The 21856-nt window shown below is 37.9% G+C and overlaps 1 protein-coding gene and 1 long non-coding RNA gene across 32 annotated transcripts in view; one reads left to right on the plus strand and one right to left on the minus strand.

Annotated features, from left to right (window-relative positions):
- The window catches only part of HERC4 (HECT and RLD domain containing E3 ubiquitin protein ligase 4), a 129599-nt gene that overhangs the window by 53701 nt on the left and 54042 nt on the right, over nt 1-21856 (plus strand). For all 31 annotated transcript variants that reach the window (XR_014076486.1, XR_014076487.1, XR_014076492.1 and 28 more), the window contains one exon: nt 10871-11031. Coding sequence is in view for 22 of the 31 variants with exons in the window: in XM_081568923.1 (XP_081425049.1) it covers nt 10871-11031 (161 nt within the window). In the remaining 9 variants the exon portion in view is untranslated. The remainder of the gene's footprint in view (nt 1-10870; nt 11032-21856) is intronic.
- LOC145537915 (uncharacterized) lies at nt 2933-6039 on the minus strand. Its single transcript, XR_014076497.1, has 2 exons — nt 3738-6039; nt 2933-3345 (listed from the first exon to the last, which is right to left on the minus strand). It is a non-coding gene; the product is annotated as an uncharacterized LOC145537915 (long non-coding RNA).

The raw sequence follows: 21856 nt of genomic DNA on the forward strand, positions 1-21856 counted from the left end.
AATTGTGAGATGATTTGTTCTAGTTCTGTGAAAAATACCATTGGTAGCTTGATAGGGATTGCATTGAATCTATAGATTGCTTTGGGTAGTATACTCATTTTCACTATATTAATTCTTCCAATCCATGAACACGGTATATTTCTCCATCTGTTTGTGTCCTCTTTGATTTCTTTCATCAGTGTTTTATAGTTTTCTATATATAAGTCTTTTGTTTCTTTAGGTATTCCATTGGTTCTTATAAAGTTTGCTTCTTTGGTAGCATTTCAGATGAACTTGAGTACCTTTCTGTTTGGCTTCCTTTTTTTTCTCGTGATCATTTTTATTCACATGTTTCAGGAAACTTTCTTAGTTCTTAGGGTGCTTTTTGCTCGATATATATATTAATTCTCTTGGCAAGAAGGATTTTGCCCTTGACTTGTTTGTTTATAGTATGCCAATAGCATGCAGGGTAACATTGTAGATTCTTCCACTTTTGCTGTGGTAACATTTGTAGGTCTTTCCTTTTTGAACAGTGCCATTCCATGTGACATTACACTTGAAGTTATAGTCTTTTTTTCTTTTGTGTGTCCACCTTTGTCTTTAAAGAATGAACAAATTGACCAATTAATTACTTAAGACATAAGATTAATCAGTGGTGAAAGTTGAACTGGAATACTGATTTCCCCATCCCCAGTTCTTGGGAGTAAATAGGAGTCTGAGCTTTGTAATTGAGCTTCACCTTTGGTCCCCAAAGGCAAAATATCCTTTGCTTGACTAACTTGGTTTTGACCACTTAGCTTAATCTTTTTTCCAGCTAGTTCAGTTCAGTTGCTCAGTCGTGTCCGACTGTTTGCGACCCCATGAATTGCAGCACGCCAGGCCTCTCTGTCCATCACCAACTCCCGGAGTCTACCCAAACCCATGTTCATCGAGTCGGTGATGCCATCCAACCATCTCATCCTCTGTCGTCCCCTTCTCCTCCCGCCCCCAATCCTACCCAGCATTAGGGTCTTTTCCAATGAGTCAACCCTTCGCATGAGGTGGCCAAAGTATTGGAGTTTCAGCTTCAACATCAGACCTTCCAATGAACACCCAGGATTGATCTCTTTTAGGATGGATTGATTGGATCTCCTTGCAGTCCAAGGGACTCTCAAGAGTCTTCTCCAACACCACAGTTCAAAAGCATCAATTCTGCGGAGCTCAGCCTTTTCTTCACCGTCCAACTCTCACATCCATACATGACCACTGGAAAAACCATAGCCTTGACTAGACGTACTTTTGTTGGCAAAGTAATGTCTCTGCCTTTAAACATGCTATCTAGGTTGGCCATAACCTTCCTTCCAACGAGTAAGCGTCTTTTAATTTCATGGCTGCAATCACCATCAGCAGTGATTTTGGAGCCCAAAAAAATAAAGTCTGACACTGTTTCCACTGTTTCCTCATCTATTTCCCATGAAGTGATGGGACCAGATGCCATGATCTTAGTTTTCTGAACGTTGAGCTTTAAGCCAACTTTTTCTCTCTCCTCTTTCACCTTCATCAAGAGGCTCTTTAGTTCTTCTTCACTTTCTGCCATAAGGGTGGTGTCATCCACATATCTGAGGTTATTGATATTTCTCCCAGCAATCTTGATTCCAGCTTGTGCTTCATCCAGCCCAGCATTTCTCATGATGTACTCTGCATATAAGTTAAATAAGCAGGGTGACAATATACAGCCTTGACGTACTCCTTTTCCTATTTGGAACCAGTCTGTTGTTCCATCTCCAGTTCTAACTGTTGCTTCCTGACCTGCATACAGGTTTCTCAAGAGACAGGTCAGATGTATCTCTATATAATATAATTTAGTTTTCCAACAATTAATTCAGATACACAGAATTATGCTGCAGGTAGCCTTTGGTGACTTCCTTTTCTTTCTTTTTTGAACATCATGCGTATGATTATCCATCTATGTATAGCCATGGTTCTCCATCGTTAGGTCTTACTGCTATGTTTTACTCAACTGTATGCATCTATAATTATTTACTCAGTCTGTTACTGATGGACTCTTGGGTATCTCCATTTTTGGCAATTACAAATAATTTTGCATTGAACATTTATTATTTGATATACATAAACTTTAATATTTCTAAAGTGTATAGTTAGAATGGAATTTCTGGGTCATTTGTTGTTGTTTAGTCACTAAGTCATGTCTGACTATTTGTGACCCCGTGGACTGGAACTCGCCAGGCTCCTCAGTCCATGGAATTTCCTAGGCAGGAATACTGGAGTGAGTTGCCATTTCCTTCTCCAGGGGATGTTTCTGACCCAGGGATTCAATCTCTGTCTCCTGCATTAGCAGCCCGATTTTTTACTGCTGAGCCACCAGGGTTTCCCAGGGTCATAGAGTATGCTTGAATTTTACAGGTTAATGTTACCCTTTTTACCAGAATGGTTACACCAGTTTACCTGCCCATCACTATCAATTTGGTATTGTTGCACTTTAAAATTTTTGCTAATCTCTTGGATATATAGTGGCCTTAATCATGATTTTAATTTGTATTTCCATGATTTGATAGGGATTGCATTGAGTCTGTAGATCACTTTCAGAAGTATTGACATCTTAATAATCTTTTAATCCATGAATGTGGGATGTCTTTCCATTTATTTAATTTCTTTCAGCAATATTTTTTAGTTTTCATTGTATGTCTTTTTGCTGATTTTCCTATATTACTGCCTTTTGTGTTTATTTTGTGCAGTGAAATGTTTTACTTTCCTTCTTATTTCCTTTTCTGTATATTCTGTAGCTATTTTTTTTGTGGTTACCATGGGGATTACATTTAATATCCGTAAGTTATACACTAACTCAAATTTATACAAAGTCAATTTCAATAACATACAAAAACCCTGTTCCTATACGGCTCTGTACCCATTTGGTTTCAGTTATTGGTGTCACAAGATAACTTTTATATATATTGTGTGTCAAAAAAAATTAATAATTTTATGCATTAGTCTCTAAAATTCTGTAGAAAACAAAATTTGGAGGAAAAAGCCCAAAGTTAGTATAGTACTAGCTTTTATAATCACCCATATATTTACTTGTGAAAGTGAAAGTTGCTCAGTCATATCTGTTTGTGACCATATGGACTATATAGTCCATGGAATTCTCTAGGCCAGAATACTGGAGTGGGTAGCCTTTCCCTTCTCCAGGGGATCTTCCCAACCCAGGGATTGAACCCAGGTGTTCTGCATTGCAGCTGGATTCTTTACCAGCTGAGCCACAAGGGAAGCCAAAGAATACTGGAGTGGTTGCCATTTTCTTCTCCAGTGGATCTTCCCAACCCAGGAATCAACTGGGGTCTCCTGCATTGCAGGTGGATTCTTTACCAGCTGAGCTCTCAGGGAAGCCCCATATTTGCCTTTACTGAGATCTTTATTTTTTTAATACAGTTTTGAGTAACTATCTAGCGTCCTTTCATTTCAACTGTAGGATTTCTTTTAGTATTTCTTAAAGGACAGGTTTGGTGATAACAAACTCCTTCAGCTTTTATCTATAAATGTTTTAATTTCTCTCTCATTTTTGAAGGAGAATTTTGGTGGTGGTTTAGTTGCTAAGTCTTGTCCAACTCTTGCAACCCCATGGACTGTAGCCTGTCAGGCTCCTCTGTCTGTGGGATTCTCCAGGCAAGAATACTGGAGTGGGTTGCCATTTCTTTCTCCAGGGAACCTTCCCAACCCAGGAATCGAACCTGGATCTCCTGCATTGCAGGCAGATTCTTTACCGACTGAGCTATGAGGGAGTATCAAATTCGTGGTTGATAGGTTTTCTTTCTGTAGTCTGAATATATAAGCCTACTGCTTTCAGATCTGCAAAATCTCTGCTGAGAAATCTGCTGATAATCCTATTGAGGATTCCTTGTATGTGACAAGTCACTTCTCTCTTGCTTCTTTCAAGTTTCTCTTTGTCTTTCAACAATTTGATTGTAATGTGTCTCAGTATGGGTCTCTTTCAGTTCATCCTACTTGGAGGTTCTTGAATATTTGTGTTTTTCATCAAATTTGGGAACTTTGTGGTTATTACTTCTTCAGATGATCTCTCTTTATCTCATTTTACCTTCTGGAACTCCCACAGTGTGTTTTTGGTCCACTTCATGATGTTCCATAGATCCCTTAGGTTCTGTTTCCTTTTCTCCATTTTTTTCCCCCTTGAGACTCAGTAATTTCAATTGTTTTATCTTCAAGTTCCCTCATTCATTTTTCTTTCTCTTCAAATCTGCCTTTGAATTCCTCTACTGAACTTTTAATTTTGGTTATTGTATTTTTCATCTCCATAATTTACTTTTGGTTTGTTTTCAGGGTTTCTGTTTTTGTACTGGTATTTTCATTTTCTTCATATACTGTTTTCTTGACTATTTTCATGTCTTTCTTTAATTATTTGAGTATCTTTAGGAAAACTGTTTTAGTCTATTAAGCTTCATCATCTGGTTGTTTCATTTTTCTAAAGTAGACCTTTTACAGCATTTTTAGGTTCACAAGAAAATTAACTTGTATATTTGTTTCAGTTGATGAACCTGCTGTTGACAAAAATAATCATTAAACAGTCCATAATAGAAAAAAAGAAAGGAGTTTTATTTAAGCCAAACTGAGGACAGTTAGCCTGGAAGACAGCTTCTCAGATAACTGAGGAACTGCTCCAGAAAAGCATGCTTTTCAACACAGTTTTATATCTTGTCAGAACAAAGATCCATCAAACAAGTCATGAATAGATTCCTTCGAGGTTTCTAAAAGAGAGATGAACATGTACACAGCAAGTCCCTGTGGCCTTGACACCTGGGAAGAGAGTTTTATCATTGAAGGAGTGCCAGGATTGGCATCCCAGGAAGGGAGCAGGGATTTAATCTTTATTCTTACCATGGATATTGTTTATTTCTGGTCGTTGTGTCCTTTTCTTTAATAATTAGAGCAGGTGTAGAATATATGTTTGATAGGCCACAAACCAGCTGTTTTAATTAGCGTTAAATTTGTATTAACTTAGGTATGAGCCAGAATGACTTCCCATACCTCAATATGTGAAAATTTCTTTTCATCACTACATTGACAGATTATTGCAAGCATACATACTGTACGTTAGGGTTTATTCTGTCGATTTGGACACATGTATAATGATGTGCATCCACCTTGGTAGTATTATATAGAGTATTTTCACTTCCCTAAAAATACTTTATGCTCCTCTTATTCATCCCCCCCACACCCTAACTCTTAGCAATCACTGACTTTTACTCACATAGTTTTGCCTTTTCCAGAATATCATAGTTGGAATCACATACTTTGTAGCTTTCTCAGATTGTCTTCTTTCACTTAGTAATATGCATTTATGGTTCCTCTGTGGTTTTTCATAACTTGGTTGCAGATTTTTTTTTAATGCTAAATAATGGTCCACTGTCTAGATAATGTTTGTTTGTCCATTCACCTACTGAAGGAAATTTTGGTTGCTTCTAAGGTTTGGCAGTTAGAAATAAAACTGTTATAAGCATCTGTGTTTAAGTTTTTTTATAGACACAGGTTTTTAACTACTTTGGATAAATAATGAATAGCACTTTTGCTGGATCATATTGTAATAGTTTGTTTAGCTTTGTAAGAAACTATCAAACTGCCTTCCAAAGTAGCTGTATCATTTTGCATTCCCATGTTGGTTTGTTTTTTTCTTTGATTGCGCCATGCTTTTGTAGTTTTTAATATTCTCTGAGAGTTTTTTTTTTCTTTTTGAAAACTGTACCTTTGAACCTAAAATGTGGAAACTCTGGAAAAAAGGTTCTCTTTCTTCTCTAGGGTTTGCTGATTTTTGTTTTGTTTTGATTATTACACATTGTCTCTGTGCCAAGGATCAGACTGAACTGTAAGCCTAAGGTCTTCTCAGCTCTTTTCTGAGACTGTACCTTTTCCTAGGCATGCAGAATGACTTTCTAAATTCCCCTCTATATGCAGTTACATTTGAATGTTGTAGATCTTAAACAACTGACTTCTAAAATGGGCAAAAGAAATAAAGGGAAGAAAATAGTAGAAGATAAAATTAAAAAAAAACAACAACACACATCTGCCTTTTCAGTCCTGGAAGTCTCTTCAGCTGGAGGAGAATAGGCTTGTGACAGTGGTCACAAGGGTTACAGAAGAGACTTAGCCTCCTTTTGTGTCTGTTCCTGTGTAATCAAAAGCAGCAATCAGTGATCAGAGGACTGATCTCATGTATAAGGGCAGAATCTGGGTAGCCTGCTCTGGCCCCCACAGGCTGTGTCCAAGATAGTCCTGGATCATTGGATAACTGCCTGTCACAGGGCTGAGGTGAAGGGGTAGGTAGTTAATACTGTTCAGAGTGCTGCAATTAATCAAAATTAATTGCAGTTTACCACCGAAGCCTTCCTTTGGAAATTGCAAAAGGCAGAGGAGTAAAGGAAAGAAATATCTGTTCGAATGCAGAGTTCCAAAGAATAGCAGGGAGAGATAAGAAAGCCTTCGTAAGTGAATGAAAGAAACAGAGGAAAACAATAGCATGGGAAAGACTAGAGATCTCTTCAAGAAAATTAGAGATACCAAGGGAACATTTCATGCAAAGATGGATACAATTAAGGACAGAAACGGTATGGACCTAACAGAAGCAGAATATTAAGAAGAAGTGGCAAGAGTACACAGAAGAACTATACAAAAAAGATCTTAATGACCCAGATAACCATGATGTTGTTATCACTCACCTCAAGCCAAACGTCCTGGAGTGCAAAGTCAAGTGGGCCTTAGGAAGCATCACTATGAACAAAGCTAGTGGAGGTGATGGAATTCCAGGTGAGCTATTTCAAATCCTAAAACATGATGCTGTGAAAGTGCTGCACTTAGTATGCCAACAAATCTGGAAAACTCAGCAGTGGCCACAGGACTGGAACTGGTCATTCCAATCCCAAAGAAAGACAATGCCAAAGAATGTTCAAACTCCTGCACAATTGCACTCATCTCACACACTAGCAAAGTAATGCTCAAAATTCTCCAAGTTAAGCTTCAACAGTATATGAACCAAGAACTTCCAGATGTTCAGCTGGATTTAGGGAAGGTGGAGGAACCAGAGATCAAATTGCCAACATCCACTGGATCATAGAAAAAGCAAAAACATTCCAGAAAAAATCTACTTCTGCTTTATTGACTATGCCAAAGCTTTTGACTGTGTGGATCACAACAAACTGGAAAATTCTTCAAAAGACGGGAATACCAGACTACCTGACCTGCCTCCTGAGAAACCTGTGTGCAGGTCAAGAAGCAACAGTTAGAACTGGACATGGAATAATAGACTGGTTCAAAATTGGTAAAGGAGTACGACAAGGCTGTATATTGTCACGCTGCTTATTTAACTTATATGCAGAGTACATCATGCAAAATGCTGGGCTGGAGGAAGCACAAGCTGGAATCAAGATTGCTGGGAGAAATATCAATAACCTCAGATATGCAGATGATACTACCCTTATGGCAGAAAATGAAGGAGAACTAAAGAGCCTCTTGATGAAGGTGAAAGAGGAGAGTGAAAAAGTTGGCTTAAAGCTCAACACTTGGAAAACTAAGATCGTGGCATCCGGTCCCATCACTTCATGGCAAATAGATAGGGAAACAATGGAAACAGTGACAGACTTTATTTTCTTGGGCTCCAAAATTACAGTGGATGGTGACTGCAGCCATGAAATTAAAAGACACTTGCTCCTTGGAAGAAAAGCTATGACAAAGCTAGACAGCATATTAAAAAGCAGAGACATTACTTTACAGACAAATGTTTGTCTAGTCAAAGCTATGGTTTTTCCAGTAGTCATGTACGGATGAAAGAGTTGGACCATAAAAGAAGCTGAGCACTGAAGAATTGATGCTTTTGAATTGTGGTGTTGGAGAAGACTCTTGAGAGTCCCTTGGACAGCAAGGAGATCCAGCCAGTCATTCGTAAAGGAAATCAGTCCTGAATATTCATTGGACTAATGCTAAAGCTGAAGCTCCAGTACTTTGGCCGTCTGATGCGAAAAACTGTCTCAGTGGAAAAGACCCTGATGCTGGGAAAGATTGAAGGCGGGAGAAGAAGGGGACGACAGAAGATGAGATGGTTGAATGGCATCACTGACTCGATGGACATGAGTTTGAGCAAGCTCCTGGAGTTGGTGATGGATCGGAAGCCTGGCATGCTGCAGTCCCTGGGGTCGCAAAGAGTCTGACACTATTGAGCAACTGAACTGAATTCCCTATATCCATTTGGAAATTTGGAAACTTTTTAAATTGTTACTCTAGAAATAACATTATTCTTTAATTTATATTAATACTTTCCCAGGAGTTGTAAGACCTTCATTTACCTTTTCTAATTTTCATTCTATATATATTATTAAACCCCAGAAAAACATTACTTCATATAGTCAGTGCACATTTAGAAATGGCTGTACATCCATTTACTACCTTCTTTTCTCTAATTTTTATAATAATTAGTATCATTTTCCATTTATCAACCACCCTCTGGGATTCCTTTTATGTAGATTTGCAGGTGGCAGATTTTTTGCATATTTAAAAATGCATATATTGGACCTTCATTCATGAATGGTTTTGTTGGCTATAGAATTCTAGCTTGGCGTTTGCTTTCAGCACTTTTAAGATAACATTCCACTGTCTTTTGGCTTCAGATTTGAGAATTCAGCTGTTGGTATGTTGCTCCTTTGAAGACAGTTTGCCTCTTTTCTCTTTGTCTTTGTCTTCAGTTTTGCTTTCATTTGTTAAGGAATGAATTTCTTCATTTTTTTACTGGGCTTCTTGAATCTGTGGAGTAATATCTTTGATCACTTATGGGAAATTCTAATCTCTTATCTTTTTAGATACAGCTTTTCCTTTCCTCATAGGACTCTGATTAGATGTGTATTTGTAAAAATAATTTTATTTATTTATTTATGGCTGTACTGGGTCTTTGTTGCTGCATGTACTTTTCTCTAGTTGTGGCAAATGGGGGCTACCCCCTAGTTGCAGTGTGCGGGCTTCTCATTTTGGTGGCTTCTCTCATTGCTGAGCATGGGCTCTAGGGCTTGAGGGTTTCAGTATTTGTGGCATGTGGGTTCAGTAGTTGTGGCTTCTGGGCTCTAGAGCACAGGCTTAATAGTTGTGGTGCATGGGTTTAGTTACTCTACCACACGTGGGCTCTTCCCAGATCGGGGACTGAACCCATGTCTCCTGTATTGACAGGCAGATTCTTTACCACTGAGCCACCAGGGAAGCCCCTGATAGGATGTGTATTAAATCGTATCACTCCACCTTGTAATTTCTCTCTTAACTTTCCACATTTTTACCTTAAGTTATGTTCATAATAGTATAGCAGGGTTCCAAAAGAGAGAGGTAAAGAATACAAAGCCACCTGTTAGGCTTAGGGTCACCTCATGCACTGTCATTTCTGCTTCATTCTGTTCAAAGCAAGCCATAGGCCAGAGACCAGTTTTAAGACATGGAGAAATAGATTCCCCATCTTAATGGGAACCCATATAAAAGTCATATTGTAAGGGTAATGGGTATAGGGAACGGAATAACTTTGGCACTTTTTATAAGCAATATACCACAGATGGCAAGGGAATTTGGAATAGGAGGTAGGACCAAAGAAGTGGTAGAGGCAGTAGTGAGGCCTGCAAAACCATCTCCTCCCAGTAAAGCCACCTCATGGGAAGAGTCCACAGTGAAGTATTCTCTTGCTAGTTTAAGGAGACTTTTCTGGCTTTGGCTTAGTTTCTTGTTTGGATCTCCCCTCAGAATTTGTAACCATAAGACTGTCCTAAAGTAGGCTTGGGACTTATCAGAATAGTCCTGAATTGATGTATACGTATTATATTTCACAATGTATTAAGGGTTTTAAATGAAGTAACTGTCTGCATGATTTGAAAAGAAGAACTAGAAATGGGATAAAACATAGTCATTAAATTTTTAAATTCAGTGGATAGTGGAAACAGCAGGTTGAACATACTGCTAAAGAGAAAAGTAATAATATGAAAAACAGACCTAAGGAAATTAGTCACAAGGGATATGGATATTTAAGAGAAGTTAAAAGACTGTTAGAGTGTTGGGAAGATAAAACATTTGTCTAATATTATCAAGAAGAGCATTGAATACATGGGAGAGAGACAGTATTTACAGAAATAACATAAGAATTTGCCAGACTTGATTGAATCCATGTGTTTGAGGAACACAGCACCTGAGCTGGATGATCGCCTTTAGCCCATTCCTAAATATACAGTGATGAAGCATCAGAGGGAGTTGGACAGATTCAGGATTAGTGGGTTTTCACTAGCTTTAGTTTTGTGGTTTCTTAGGTTTTTAATTTGTTTGCTTCCACTCTGGTACCTCTAGAGGAATCTGAGTGTGTATATGTAAGAATCAGTTTCTTTTGAAGAGAGGAAACATTGTCTTACCATACATTTATATATACCAACCTTCTGCCCGGTTCTTACCCTAAAGCTTTTGAGTGATACCACATGGTGTAGGCCCTTAGAGACTACAGCTTTAAGCTAGAACCTGAGCGAGAAGGTGGTTGGGTGATTTCCTTGGACAGCAGTTAGATGCTGCCTCTAGTGCTGAATCATATAGTGTAAGAGATATCAGTACAGAGCTGGGCCTTTTTAAATTTGGACATTTGTGGGAATTTTCTGAACCATGCTTAAGCAGTCTACCTGTGTGGTACAGAATTCATTCAGTATAGAATAAGGCTATTAATAAAATTTTGTACAGAAAACTTGAAAACTCTAATGGTCTTATTACCTTACTTTTGAGGAGAAAAAATATACCAGTAATGTTCACTGTGCTTTTCTAAATGTAAATTGTTTTTATATTTACATGAAAGGTAACATTAAGTCTGAGGTTTTCTGTCATTTTACTCTAGGCAGCACACTTCTGCTTTTGTTCCTTCATCAGGACGAATTTATTCTTTTGGACTTGGTGGTAATGGACAGCTAGGAACTGGTTCAACAAGCAACAGGAAAAGTCCTTTCACTGTGAAAGGAAATTGGTTTCCTTATAATGGGCAGTGTCCACCAGATTTTGGTAAGTTCTTTTATATTAAAGCTTTGCAGCACATGCTAAAACTATTGTTAAAATGTTGCTCTTAAGAGATGAACTTTTCTGTATTTGAAATGAAAGAATTCCGAGATGCATTGTTTAGGGAAAATAGCAAGATACAGAATACTATATACTGTGGTTTAGTTTATTTATATTTGCTTGTATATGCATAAGGAAATGCAGGATAAATAAAATAATGAAAGTGGTTTCAGAGGGTGGAAACCGAATGGTGATTAGAGACCAGTGGGAGGGAAATATTTTTGGTCTTTTATTTTTAATTATGGTAAAATACACTTAACAAAGTTTATGAACTTAACCATTTTTAAAGTGCTCAGTTCAGTAGTGTTAAGTACATTTACATTGTTGTGCAGCTACCTCCAGAGCTTGTTGCATCTTGCAAAACTAAAACTCCTCGTTCATTAAACAACAATTCTCCATTCACTCTTTCCACTAGCTGGCAATCATTCTGCATTCTGTCTCTCAGAATTTGACTTGACTCAGTACCTCATAAGGCTTCCCAGGTAGCTCACATGGTAAAGAATCTGCCTACCATGCAGGAGACCTGGTTTGATTCCTGGGTTGGGAGGATCCCCTGGAGAAAGGAATGGCAACCCATTCCAGTATTCTTGCTTGGAGAATCCCATGGACAGAGGAGCCTGGCAGGCTACAGTCTATGGGGTCACAAAGAGTTGGACACGACTGAGCACCTAACACTGTCAGTTTCACCTCATAAGTGGAATCATGCAGTATTTGCCTTTTTGTGATTGGCCTGTTTTATCAACTTACCATAATGTCCTTCAAGTTCATCCATGTTACAGCATGAATGTTAATAATAAGGCTATTAACAGCCTGTGTGTATAAACTACATTTTGTTTATCTACTAATTGCTGATGGACATTTGGATTGTTTCTACCTTTCGATAGCTGTGAATAGTGCTATAAACATGGGCGTATAAATATCTCTTTAAGATCCTTCTATCAGTTCTTTTGGGTATATGCGAGACTTTAACAATTACTTTAACAGTCTTGGGTATATCAGTTCAGTTCAGTTCAGTCACTCAGTCGTGTCCGACTCTTTGCGACCCCATGAATTGCTGCACGCCAGGCCTCTCTGTCCGTCACCAACTCCCGGAGTCTACCCAAACCCATGTCCATCGAGTTGGTGATGCCATCCAACCATCTTATATGAGACTTTAACATATATAACCTTGTCTGTTTCTCTGAAATTTGAGCATACATATATATTACTTATTGAAAATATTAAACTTTAAAATTTGTTTTTATATCCCACTGTTTTAGCCAAATGTATAATTTATTTTCTGTTATTCTTTCAATAGATCTGGTTATCTTTTCATTGATATTAATTTACTACTAAAAAATTTGAAGTACTCAAATGCTGCAACCAAAATGTACTTTTTTTTTTCTTTTTTCAAAATGTACTTTTTAAAATACTTTCATTACCATCCTGAACTGTACCTCAGAATTGTTTTGTTATTTATGTTATCTATATTTGATTTTCTTTGGGATTTTTCTCTGAGCTGTTGGACTTGAGACTTTAGTGATGAACCTACTATGAAGATCGACATTTGAAAAGATCCGTAACTTTTTAATATGAATTACCTTTGAAGATTTTTTTTTTGTAGCTAAAAGGTTATCTCAGTTATATTCTTATTTAACAAAGGTCAGAATATGATACTGTTTTTTTCTTCTTTTTGTTTGATTTTGTGTTGGAATATGGCTTTACTTTCTTCCAGTCATTCTTAAGTTTGGAACCTGCATTTATTTTAATAGTATTGTTCTTTTTCTTATGTCCTTAAGAACATGTTCGTATTTCATCATATCAGTTTCTTCCACAAGGCACCGTTAATAACCTAAAAAAGAGATTTTGTCATTTAAGGCAGCATGGTTATTGTAAGGAATCATGTATTTCTGTTCATAAAGTTTAGTCACCTAGAGATGCATTTTGTTGCCTTTAAAACTGCCTACTTTGAGATTATTTGTATTAAAGTGGGAAAGGAAATAGAATTCTAAAGGTAGTCATTATTGCTGCTGTTTAGTCTCATTAAAAAACTGTTTACTCACAGTAGCCAAAAGGTATAAACAATTCATTTGTCCATCAACAGATGAATAGATAGATAAATATGGAATACGCATGTAGTTGGGTATTAGTCATATAGAGGAATAAGATTTTGGTACATGCCACAGCATGGAAGAACCTTTAAAACATTATTATGCTAAGTGAAAGAATCCTGACACAAAAGGACAAATATTGTATGATCCCTCTTACATGAGGTACCTAGAACAAGTTTATAGAGAAAGAGAGAACAATGGTTACCAGGTGCTTGAGAGACGGGAGAATGAGGACTTCTTTAATGGGTACAAAATTTCTGTTTGGGATGATAAAATATTCTGGAGATGAGTAATGATAATGGTTGCATAACACTGTGAATTTGCTTAGTGCCAGAAATGAACGCTTTAAAATGGTTAAAACAGTAAAATTTTCTACTATGTGTATTTTACCATAATTTTATATATATAATATATGTAATGGCTGATAATTACTTTGTACTGTACTAAAGCTGTGTAGGATAGAAACTAATTAAATGTGAATTTTATTTACTCAGTCCCTCTAGAAGTTAAGTATGTGGCCCCTACCATAAATCACATTTTTAGCATAAACTATCTGATACCGTCTCAAGGCCACAGATAAACAAAGACACACTTAATAGGATATTCCCAAGACTTTGCGACTCTCTCCTTGGAACTGGGCAAAGGGTAAACCTTTGTTTAGAATGTGTATGCTAGGGTGGCTATAATAATATATCACAAACTCGGTTGCTTGAGCAGTATGAATTTATTGATTCACAGTCCTCACAGTCCTCACGGCTTGAAGTTCAAAATCAAGGTGTTGGCAATGTTGCTTCCTCCTGAGGGCTGTAAGAGTTCCATGTGTCTCTTAGCTTTTGGTGGTTTGCTGGCAGTCTTTGGTATTCCTTGGCTAGTAGTCTCTGCCTTCATTCTCTCCGTGTGCTTATGTGTGTCCAAATTTTGCCCTTTTATAAGGACACCAGTCATTCTGTATTAGTGGACCACCCTACTCAAATATGACTTCAGCTTAAGTAACTACATTTGCAGTGACCCTATTTCTGAATAAGGTCACTTTCTGAAGCCTCTGGGAATTAGGACTTCAAACGTAAGAATTTGGGGAGAACACAGTTCTTTCCATGACAATGTCCCAGACCTGACAAAGTAATCTTTTACTGTGCCCAAAGCATCATAAACATTGGCTCCATAAGTACAGCCAACTTCATTCCTTAAAATGAGTTGTCGTATCTAATTCAATAGCCATCATTCTCAAATATGACATTTCAGGTAAGCCCTTGGTTTTAATTGATTGTTCAAATAGTTATGAAAGAAGTACTAACTAGTGAAAAGGGGAACATACTCGTACTGAACCCATGCAGACAGCAACATTACTATCAAAAGAAGGGAAACCTAGTATGTTTGAATTCTCATTGAATTCTGGGGATCAGCAAGAATCAGATAAAATTTTTTAATTGACTTACTATATTTTGTTTCAGGTATAGATTACAGATGATCACCACAGTAGTCTAGTTAAACATCTATCACCACAGTTACATTTTTTTTTTCTTGTTATGAAACTAAGATTTACTCTCTTACCAACTTTAAAAATGACTGGAAATTTGTACCTTTTGAGCCCCAGCCAGAGGTGGCTGGGGGTAGGGGCAGACACAATGGATAAAGGGGCTCAAAAGATACAAATTTCCAGTCATATTTGAAACTTGCTAAGAGAATAAATCTTAACAGTTTCATAACAGTTTTGTAACTGTGGTGATAGATGTTAACTAGACTTATTGTGGTGATCATTTGCAATATATATATACAATCACTAATCTGTTCTCTGTATCTATGAGCTTGTTTACAGTTGGTGGTGGTTTGTTTTTTAGATGCCATGTGTAAGCAGGATTGTATAGTGTTTATCTTTCTGACTTATTTCACTTAGCATAATACCCTTCAGAATCATTTGTGTTGTCACAAATGGCAATATTTCCTTTTTTATGGCTAATATTCCATTGCGTGTGTATGGCTGTGTATATATTATTTGTGTGTGTATGTATACACACATCTCATATTTTCTTTATTCATTCATCCATCACTGGAAACTTAGGTTGTTTCCATGTTTTGGCTATTGTAAAATGAACATGGTGGTACATACATCTTTTCAAATTGGTGTTTTTGTTTTACCCAGAAGTAGAATTTCTGGATCATATGGTAGTTCTATTTTTAATCTCTTGAAGAACCTCCATACTGTTTCCATAGTGGCTGTACCAATTAACATTCCCACTAGCAGTACATGAGGCTTTCCTTTTCTCCACATCTTCACTAACATTTGTTGTTTCTTGTCTTTTTGATAATAGCCAATCTAACAGGTTGATACTCTGGTGTGATTTGCATTTCCCTGATGATTAATGATGTTGAGTATCTTTTCATTTGCCTGTTGACCTTCTGTATGTCTTCTTTGGAAGAATGTCTGTTCAGGTCTTCTGCCTATTTTTTTTTTTTAACCAGGCTGTTTATTTTCTCAATGTTGAATAATATGAATTGTTTATGTATTTTGGCTGTTAACTCCTTATTGACCATATCATTTGCAAATGTTTCCGCCATCTAATAGGTCTTTTTGTTATGTCAGTGGTTTCTCTTGCTGTGCAAAAGCTTTTAGGTCTAATTAAGTCCAGTTTATTTTCACTTTTGTTTCCTTGCCTTAGGAGACAGATCCAAAAAATGTTGCTACGATTTATGTCAAAGAGTGATCTGCCTGTTTTCTTCTAGGAGTTTTATGGTTTCTGATCTTAACATTTTGGTCTTTAATCCATGATCATGATTTCCTTTGCTCTGTAGAATTGTTTTAGTTTGGTATACAGTCCTATGGTTTATTTTTGCTTTTGATACCTTTACTTTTTGGTCAAATTGAAACAGTCATCCTCAAGACTGATGTCAAGGAGCTTGCTGCCTATGTTTTCTTCTAAGAGTTTTATAGTTTAGATCATACATTCAAATCTTTAGTGTTTTGAGTTAGTTTTTGTGTGTGGTATAAGATAGTGGTTCAGTTTCATTCTTTTGCATGTGGCTGTCCAATTTTCCCAGCACTATTCATTGAAAAGACTGTCCTTCTCCGTTGTGTGGGGCTTCCCAGGTGGCGCTAGCAGTAAAGAACCCACCTGGCAATGCAGGAGACATAAAAGAGATGTGGGTTTGATCCCTGGGTAGGGAAGATCCCCTGGAGGAGGGCCTGGCAACCCACTCCAGTATTCTTGCCTGGAGAATTCCATGGACAGAGGAGCCTGACAGGCACCCATGGGGTCTCAGAAGAGTCAGACACGACTGAAGTGACTTAGCATGCCCCATTGTGTATTCTTGGCTCCTTTATCTTAAATAAATTGCTCATATGTGCTGTGGTTTATTTCTGGGCTGTCTATTCTGTTCCAGTGATCTGTGTCTTATTTTTAATGCCAATACCATACCATTTTGATTATTGTAGTGTTGTAATATAGTTCAACCCTTCCCTCACTCTTGGTTGTCTCTCAAACCTTTGTTAATGTCCAGGAAGTCGGTCTTATTTTTAGTGGCTCCCAGTTAGTTGAGGATATGCTGAGACCTGTCAGTTTCCCAAAGGGGAGAGTTTCAACAAGTACCTAGATTCAGGCTGATTGGATGCCAGACTCTCAGGCAGCAGCTTTTAAGTAAGCAAATATATATCATCCTGTGGGACCGCAAGGGAAAGTCACAGTGGCTGGCAGAACCAGGCAACCTAGAGATGTTTCTTGGGCAGCAGCTGTGGAAATCAGGGCCCAGTTAAAGGTACAGGCTCCTTTGCAGGAGAGTCTAGCAACTTAAAGCAAGATAGAGGGAGAGTGCAGAGACGGCATCTACCAGCTTCTGTTCCCAGAGATCACCTCAGTAGGTTGCTAAAGCTCCAGGACAATCTTGTAGGCCTTTCTCACAGAAAACTGGAGTATGTTTTCATTTGCTGTTCATGCTGTGAACTAGGGGTGGTAGCCGGCCAAGAACTGTTTCTCCAGTTGTTAAAATCCCATGGGATCCAAGATACAAACCCAGCTGTCCACCAGAGCCAGGCAGTGAAGGGGAATCATTAAGTGACAGCTACAAAAATGGGATTACCAGATGGGAATACAAGCTCCCCTGTGGAAGATACAGATGCTCTGGAGTGTAGTAGAGGGACAGCATACGGATAGGGCTCTCCTTCTGAGATCTCTGAGAAAATTACAGTAGGCCTTTAGATATGGATTTAATTAGAAGCCTTCCTCCTAGCCCAGAGCTCTATTAGGTGAACTAATACACCTTTTTTATAAAAATATTGGACACCTCAGTCTGTTGCTTCTTGCTGTGCCCTGGGGTGGTAGTCAGTTAAGAAGTCTTTTTCCAAAAGACTGGGAATAGAACTGCCATATGACCCAGCAATCCCACTGCTGGGCGTACACACCGAGGAAACCAGAATTGAAAGAGACGCGTATACCCCAGTGTTCATCGCAGCACTGTTTACAATAGCCAGGACATGGAAGCAACCTAGATGTCCATCAGCAGACGAATGGATAAGGAAGCTGTGGTGCATATACACAATGGAATATTACTCAGCCATTAAAAAAAATACATTTGAATCGGTTCTATTGAGATGGATGAAACTGGAGCCCATAATACAGAGTGAAGTAAGCCAGAAAGAAAAACATCAATACAGTATACTAATGCATATATATGGAATTTGAAAAATGGTAACGATAACCCTATATGTGAGACAGAATAAGAGACACAGATTCATAGAACAGTCTTATGGACTCTGAGGGAGAAGGTGAGGGTAGGACGTTCTGGGAGAATAGCATTGAAACATGTATATTATCATATGTGAAACAGAACACCATTCCAGGTTCGATGCATGAGACAAATGCTCAGGGCTGGGGCAATGGGATGGCCCAGAGGGATGAGATGGGGAGGGAGGTGGGAGGGGTGTCCAGGAAGGGGAACACATGTAAACCCATGGCTGATTTCATGTCAATGTATGGCAAAAAATACTACAATATTGTAAAGTAATTAGCCCCCAACTAAAATAAATAAATTTATTTGAAAAAAAAAAAAAAGAAGTCTTTCTCCATTGGTTATAGTCCTGTGGGACCCTCGAGCCATAAACCCCATTGGACCCCCAGAGTTGGGTGATCTAGAGGTGTTCGCTAGATGGCTGCTGCAAAAATCAGGGCACTAGGTGAGGATATAAGCTCCTTTCTGGGAAATACTGGCAAGCTGAAGTGAGAAGAGAAACTGTTTTTTAACATTTCATTTCAGCCTACCAAAGCAGAGTTTACAAAATTGATGTGAATTAGATTACTTTAGAAGAAGGAGAAATGACTCCCTGTAAGGGAGATCCAGAAAACAGAAAATGAAAATGAAGTTAAACGTTATAGATCTTGGATTGTCAGTTTCATAAAATGGCTTATCAGCTTAAAAAGAATATATGAGAAATCCTACTATAGTCCACTGGTGTCTTCTGAAAGTTCTCTAAAACATGTCTCCTCAGAAACCTGTACCCAAGTGTCTATTTGGCATATCAGTTCAGTTCAGTCACTCAGTCGTGTCCGACTCTCTGCGACCGCATGAATTGCAGCACGCCAGGCCTCTCTGTCCATCACCAACTCCCGGAGTCTACCCAAACCCATGTTCATCGAGTCGGTGATGCCATCCAACCATCTCATCCTCTGTCGTCCCCTTCTCCTCCCGCCCCCAATCCTACCCAGCATTAGGGTCTTTTCCAATGAGTCAACCCTTCGCATGAGGTGGCCAAAGTATTGGAGCTTCAGCTTCAACATCAGACCTTCCAATGAATACCCAGGATTGATCTCTTTTAGGATGGATTGATTGGATCTCCTTGCAGTCCAAGGGACTCTCAAGAGTCTTCTCCAACACCACAGTTCAAAAGCATCAATTCTGCGGCGCTCAGCTTTCTTCACCTTCCAACTCTCACATCCATACATGACCACAGGAAAAACCATAGTCTTGACTAGACGGACTTTTGTTGGCAAAGTAATGTCTCTGCTTTTAAACATGTTATCTAGGTTGGCCATAACCTTCCTTCCAAGGAGTAAGCATCTTTTAATTTCATGGCTTATAAATGATTTCAAATACCAGGTACAGTCCTTTTCATAGGACTCTGAGACTATCCTTATTTGTCGATAGTACAAACTCTGGCCTGTAGCTTATAGAAAAGCTTTCAGACAAGCGTAAGAGTAAAACAAAAACTATTCAGTAGATGAGAGTGGCTTAGAATGACTGTGGCTTATTTATTACTGGTAATTGTCAAGTGAAAGGATATGATGAGGGTCCATAATAAGAATAAATTTAACAGGGAAGTTTGTATCTGTTGTATCTGTGGCATACAGAGCACCTTAGAGACATATTTTGGAGATACTGCCATTTGATTCTCTCTCTTCTCTTGAAGCTCCCAGTCATGTCCGACTCTTTGCGACCCCATGGACTGTAGCCTACCAGGCTTCTCCGTCCATGGGATTTTTCAGGCACGAGTACTGGAGTGGGTTGCCATTTCCTTCTCCAGGGGATCTTCCCGACCCAGGGATCGAACCCAGGTCTCCCTCATTGTAGGCAGATGCTTTACCCTCTGAGCCACCAGGGAAGCCATTTGATTCTAGAACACCTCTATTAAGTGAGTCAGATAAATTTTTTGGTTTCTTGGTACATAGAAAAGTTATGTTTACATTATCCTGTAGTCTATTAAATGTACTGTAACATTATTTCTTTAAAAAATACACATATCTTAATTCAAAATATTTTATTACTAAAAAATGCCAACAATTATCTGATAATAAAAATCATCAGTTGCCACAAATCATTAATTTGTAAATGCCACAATATCTGTAAAACACAGTAAAGTGAGTTATGCCTGTATTCCAAAAAGGTTTTCAAACAAAAATGTTTCTAATGGTGATGATTGAGCCTGTTTGCAAAGAAGTCAGTGATTCTTACAACTGATATATAAAGATGAATGAATATTACTTTTTATAGACGAAGAAAGTCTTGAGTTACAACATGATAATCCTGAGACCTAATACCAGAAATAACACCAAGAGGATCAAGTAAAGAGAGTCAGTAAATCAGGGGTCAAGTTTAGACATTTATATTTTTGTAAAACCCCACTTGAAAATCACTGGCCTAGAAGATGATAGATGTAAATAAAAATAAAAGTTCAGTAATAACTGAAATTAGAACTGATACCACTTACCATCAGAACTTTCATAAATATAGGAAAACTTGACAGAACTATTCATGAGTTTTGAATAATGTTTCCCTAAAGCAACGACATTACTGAATCTCCATGGACTTCTCATAAAACAAACACTTTTTGAAATTTATTAATTTATGAAATTTTTATGTTTACCATGTAAATTAGAAAAATTTATAATAATTGCATTTTGAAATATTTTTTATTAATTTAGAGAAGTGAAAATTTTATATTTACCATATAAATTTAACCTAGGGAAGGTTGAGTAACTTCTGATTTGACAACTCTTCCCATGCCATGCAACTCTTAACAATAGTAACACATCAAATAAGCCTAATTATTTCTAGCATCTCTTCTTATATGTTGAAATGACAGATCTTTGTGATTCTCCATAGCCTCTCTGGGAAATCTCAAAGGAATTTTCACTAACACATATAAAGTATCTGGAAGTTATGTTTTTCTATGTTTAGGATCTGATTTGGTGAAGTGTGTTAGTTTGCTAGGGCTGCCAAAATACCACAGACTGGGTGGCTTAAACAGCAGAAATTTATTTTCTCACAGTTTTGGAAGCTAGAAGTCTACGATTACCCTGTCAGCAGGTTTGGTTTCTTCTGAAGCCTCCCTCCTTGGCTTGCAAACGGCTACCTTCTTAACTGTATGACTGTGCCTGTGTGTTGCAGTTGTCTCTTCTTGTTCTTATAAAGGCAGCAGGAATGATTAGGACCCCTTCCTAACAGTCTCATTTTTCCTTAATCACCTGTCTAAAGGCCCTGTCTCCAAATGCAGCCATATTCTGAGGTACTGGGTCTTATGGCTTCAACATATGAATTTGAGCGGGGGACACAGTTCAGCCCATAACAGGAAGACAGAAATCAAAAAAGTTGTGAGAGAAGATTGGAACACTTTATTAAAAGATGTAGCCTTTGATGCTTGAGAAATAATACCTGGTTACCTATTTTACTGAAGTGAAATTAAAATATTTAAAAGTAAACGTAAATGGTAATGTGATTGAAAAGAACTTTAGCTTATTCATAAGTGAGGAGTCTTGGTTCTTTTTTTTCCCCTTAAATAATGAAAGACAATAAAATTGACATGTAGTATAGAAAGTTACTCTAGTAAGATGCAGAATTTTTGCTCTTTGGCAGATTACACAAAAGTAAAGAACAACATACAGGTGAAGGCACGGGAGCACACCCTTAAAATTGAAGTGGACTTTGCTAAGATATTCACATATTGAAAACCTTTTTCACAGTCCAGTATAAACCGAGGCAGATAAAATTCACTCAGCATGTTGTGTCTTCAGTTATGCTCTTCCATATTGTGGACAAGCTGATAGTTTTTCAGGGGCAGTGGTATTGTCTCAGAGGGTCCATGAGGTTAAAATGACTTTCATATTAGTACTAAAATGTTATCTGTGTTAATATGCAGTGCTTGAGTGCCAAGGGATTCAGAAATCGTCAAAAACTACTTTTCCTTGTAAATCAGAGGC

Source organism: Giraffa tippelskirchi, chromosome 2 (genome assembly GCF_054371585.1).
Source record: "Giraffa tippelskirchi isolate mGirTip1 chromosome 2, T2T-mGirTip1v1.2.pri, whole genome shotgun sequence".
Lineage (NCBI taxonomy): Eukaryota > Metazoa > Chordata > Mammalia > Artiodactyla > Giraffidae > Giraffa > Giraffa tippelskirchi.